We start from the raw sequence: 5119 nt of genomic DNA on the forward strand, positions 1-5119 counted from the left end.
CATCTACCATTTTGGCAATACGTGAGACTTGGAGTCATTTACATTTTTTAGTCAATATACAAACGAAACAATCACGTTCATAATAAACGTTTGAATAATAATCAAGTTGAAAATTAAAAATTTACAAGAGAGTTGAGAAATTAAATATTTTTATCATCATTATTTTAAATTATATTAATCTATTGAACCAATATACAAATCACTTCCTGATCTGATGATGCAGGCTGTTACAATGTCGTGCTTCAGTTCAATATATGACTTATTATTTATCCTTGTATTAAGAAAGACTTTGTTGAACACCTCAACATTTGTATTTACTTTTTCCCAATATATTGATCATGATATATAAAATGTCTAGCAAGCGATAAACAATAATATAACGTTTTCAGCAGTATAATTTTGTACAACATTCATAACTTACGATTTAACGCTAAGTACCTTCCCTCCCTCCGGTTCTATTTATAAGATTTAATTTTTTAAATGGTTAAGAGTATGATCATTTTTTAAGCTTCATTTGAGAAATGTCTGAACATTTAATGTATTTTTTTTTTATTATTGCCTCTAATTAATTATATCTCTTTCATCTATTTTATTTTTTCCCTCTTCTCCCTCCCATCCCACATAAATAAAGATATTTTTTAAAAAATAAGTTACTTTTTTTTTACATATTTATTATTTTAACAATCGTAACCAACGTTTTGTATGCAGTTTAGTTATTCAAAGTTTATAATAAGCAATAGAACGAATATATCATTTACAACATAATGCAATATAAGGGACAATTTATTAGAAGTACAACATATAAGGGATCAACAGACGTCTTTTCCTGATGAAAATCTACTTTAATTTTTCTGTACATAATCACCATCTCTTAATTAATACTCCCTCCGTTTCTTATTATAAGAGACATTTGATGCTCATAGCATGTTCCTATATATAAGAGACACTTAAAAGTTGTCTCTACTTTTTTGTGTTGATTTCCTATTTTACCCATATTTATTTTATTTCCAATTCACACACTCTCTCCCTCTCACTTCTCTTTTTTTTAATAATTTAATTGTTCTCTTTCATGCTCTCTCTCCTTATTAATGAGGGCATTTTGGAAAAAAAATTATACTTTTTACACATTGATTGTTCTTAACTAATTTTAACTACTTTTTTTATCAACGTAATTTGGTTATTTGTCTCTTATAATAAGGAACGGAGGGAGTATATATTTGGATCAGATAATCATTTAATTAAAAGTTAATTTAACACTTAATTGATGATAGGCATCATCCCTATGGAATATAAATTTGTGTGTGTGTGTGTGTGTGTGTCTGTGTGTGTGTGTGTGACCCGTGAAAGATACCATGGCCGAAAAAAGACAGACACAAACACACGACAATGATATGAATGCATTTAGATTCTCGGCAATAATTGCTGATGACAAAATTAGTCCAATTAGTTGTTAATAATAATAATAATACAAATCATATAATTATGAAAATTGTTTATTTATTAAATCCTGCTATCTCAATATGACAACTTTATTAATACTCCTTTATGTCCTAAAAGTAGGAGATAGATAATTTATTTATGGAGATTAAAAAAATTACTTGAGTCAAATATTTGTTGATTTTTATTAAATACCCCTTTAATATTTGCAATAAAAATTATCCTCATATAGAATAGCTTGGCCATACCTTCTTCTTCAATATGTGAATTAACAAGAATAGTTTGGGAATAAAATATTATAAATTCAGGAGACAAAATGAATTGAAATATTAAATTTATAATAATATGAGAGAAATACTAAATGAAAGAGATAATTGGATCTAAGTTGTATGTTTAATATCAAACCGGACCATAGGCGATGTATTAGGACTAGATTAGGAAGCAATTATAATCATCATTATACTTATTCTATTCTTAATATAAAAGCTATTTAATTAATTTGAAAAGATTAATGAAGTTAAATAAATTGCTTAATTATAATATGTGATTTGATCTCCTTAAAATACTCTTACGTAGCATTGAATTATTTATTATTTTATCAATTAGATAAACTAGTTTGGTAAAAATGATAAATATATGGGTAAAATGGATTAAGATCTTACGATCAGAATTAAAATCAACTTCCTAACTAGCTTTTATATTTAAGATTAGATAAGTATTAACGTTGCCTTTATGGATCATCATTACAAGTCTAAAGAGAATATATACATATATATATATATATATATATATTGATTATAGGTTAGAAGTATTACTCAATCACACGCAGAATAAAAAGCAATGACATGCACGAGTCTGAAAAATGAATCCCATTAATTATATATTAAAGGTGATTCCTTTTCACGCTGACGAAACATTAATATTATTGTAGAAATTAGAAATAGACAAATATTATGGCGAGGGGAAAAAAGAAATAGACACATGTATGGAACATGTAGAATTTAACTAAGCACTTAATTTAATTATCACAGCCAAGTCATCAAAAAGTCAGGCGAAGTTGGCATCGGAGGAGGACAGATTAATTAATATTGTTCATGAAACAACGAGAGACAAGTTAGAAAAGAAGTACGGACGAGGAATCTTTCTTTTTTTTTTTTTTTTTTGGGACCTTGCGGACGAGGAATCTTCGTAACCTAACGTTTCTGCACATGAGAATCGGATAATCTCCACATAAACACTATTTCTTAATTATAATATAATAAGGTCAAATAATCACTTAATTAACAGCTTATATAACACTTAATGATACGTGTTGTATGTGTCAAACAAGAAGTGAACATATTTTATATCTATATATATATATATATATATATTCATCACTATATATTTGAGTGTTTTGTCTTTTGTATTACTACTTCCGGTTCTTAATATAAGAGCTAGTTAACTATTATTAGTTATTTGTTATTTGTAATAAAAATATGTTATCTTTCCTAAAATATCTTTGCTAATCAAGTACATTGGTTAGAACAACTATTATTATAAGGACTAGCCTAAAAAATGAATAAATATAAGAGGCAAAGTGGATTAGGATCTTATATTAAGATCAAAATAAAAAATAAATAAACTCTTATATTAAGGATCGGAAGTAGTAGTACGCATGCATAGATAATGCGTGTAGATTCTCTCTGATAAGTGAACATATATACTACCCCCCCCCCGGAACAATTTTTATACTTCCAACCTGTACCTATATTTTTGGTCGGTTGATTGTACGTATCAGCTTAAGCACGATTCCTAAGTTTAAGTAGACTAACCATTTGACTCATATTTTATTTAAAAATCCTCAATATAGGGCCCAAAAAAAGAAGAAATATCGAATAGCATACTTTATTAAAGGTTAAGTATTCGAATGTAATTATATTTACTTTAAAATGAAAAATTAGAATATCTTGAATATTTGAAAGATTATTAAATAGACTTTGATCGGTATATTCATCATAAGTTATGAGTTTTTATTATATAAAATTCATTTATTTATACTTCAAAATACATGGATATTCAAGTTGCATTGTAACATACCTTCGCCTTACTTGCTTCATGTTAGAGCACGTAAATGGGATCCGGTTTAAGATGGGTATATAAGGCTCATCCTCTTTGGACTGTTCAAATTTAATATTTTTAATTAATTATTTTTACAATAAAATTTATTTTTTAAAAAAATTAATAATTAAAAAATTATCTTTATTTGAGATTGTTATCCATTAAAATACTTATTTTAAAAAATAAAATCTAAATTTAAATTTGGACGAGGGGATGAGTTAAAAAATGACCTTCCAAACTGGTTTCCATGTGAACGTGAGCGATGCTCACGGTTTACAAAAATGACTGTTATTCCAAATGCATTTTGTAAATTGAAGTTGAGGTAAATTTGTTGTACGACAACGTTGCTCTTTGATGAATGAATGTGTTCTTCTCCGTTATTTGTTCTTGACTTCTTGTTATTTTCTATCGTTGGGAAAAGACGCTGGCTACTTTTCATTACTAACCTCATACTTTCCATGGACCTACCCTGTAAAGAATTCGATGGTGCGCCTACTTAGGCCCATGGGTGAGCACGGCCCAAGCATGGCTAGCCCAAAAGCTTTTTGTTTTGGGGGAGGGTGCGGGGGATTGATCAAGTTAGTTGACTTTAAACGAGACCACATAACAGACATTCCTTCTGGTCCTTGTGGAATTGAAAGTGATCAAAGTGGTTAAAAGTTGGTTTATCACATTCACAAGCCCGTGATATCATCTACTAATAGGAGTTGAGTATAGCAAAAGGATTTAGGGTGTGTTTGGATGAAACCAAACCGTGGTTTGAAAAAGTGATTCTGGAGAATAGATTCTGAAAAAAATAGATTTTGTGACAAAATGATTTTAAGAAGTGAGAGTGTTTGGATAGTTATTACCAGAAGCACTTTTTATATATAGAAATTACCAAAAAGGGTATAAGTTAATATAATGATTATATAAGAGATATTTTTATAATATATTTTGATTTAAAGAAATAAAATTGTTAATAAAATAATTTTTTGATATATTCAATATCCTATAATATTTTTTATAGATACATCTAACATTTATAAATATTTTTAATAGATTAAAAAATATTTTAAAATATTAAATATATCACATTCATTTCTCAAGCGCAACACTAGTTGCAAAAACTAATCAACCAATTGAATATCAATTAGGGCCCCAGCAGCTCAAATACATGATGGTTCTGAGGGACTCTTCAGCCTGCTTGAGTTTGTCAGAGTTGGAAGCCTTGAAGGCGAGAGAATCTAAGGCGTTAGAGAAGCGCCTGACCTGCTTGGAGGAAGAAGAAAAAGTAGAATCACAGAGAGATTTGATGGCAGAGTCGCCGCACTTGGAGCCCTGATCTTTCATTCCCTACCAGGCGCGCATCCCTGTTTGGTACACTATCCTCCACACGTACCTCAAGCTCATGCCCAGCGATCTCTCTCTCTCTCTCTCTCTCTCTCTCTCAATCACACAGAATATGAATGAAGAAGCAACGAAGAGGTGTATGCGAATTGAAGATTGAACTGAATTAATGGCGCTTAAGGGAAACTTGCTAAGTTCAAGAGCGAGAGGTTTTATTTCAGCGATCGAAATTCAGAGAGAACCACTCCAGAAG

General features: G+C 29.5%; 1 protein-coding gene across 1 annotated transcript in view; it reads right to left on the minus strand.

Moving 5' to 3' along the window:
- LOC114729872 (ATP synthase subunit beta, chloroplastic-like) overlaps positions 1-4869 on the minus strand; it is a 6395-nt gene extending 1526 nt beyond the window's left edge. The window contains exon 1 of the mRNA XM_028916902.1: positions 4694-4869. Within this exon, the coding sequence (XP_028772735.1) occupies positions 4694-4869 (176 nt within the window). The remainder of the gene's footprint in view (positions 1-4693) is intronic.
- Between the last annotated feature and the right edge of the window lie 250 nt (positions 4870-5119).

The sequence above is a fragment of the Neltuma alba genome, unplaced genomic scaffold (assembly GCF_004799145.2).
Source record: "Neltuma alba isolate B1F8T4 unplaced genomic scaffold, ASM479914v2 tig00012689_pilon, whole genome shotgun sequence".
Classification (NCBI taxonomy): domain Eukaryota; kingdom Viridiplantae; phylum Streptophyta; class Magnoliopsida; order Fabales; family Fabaceae; genus Neltuma; species Neltuma alba.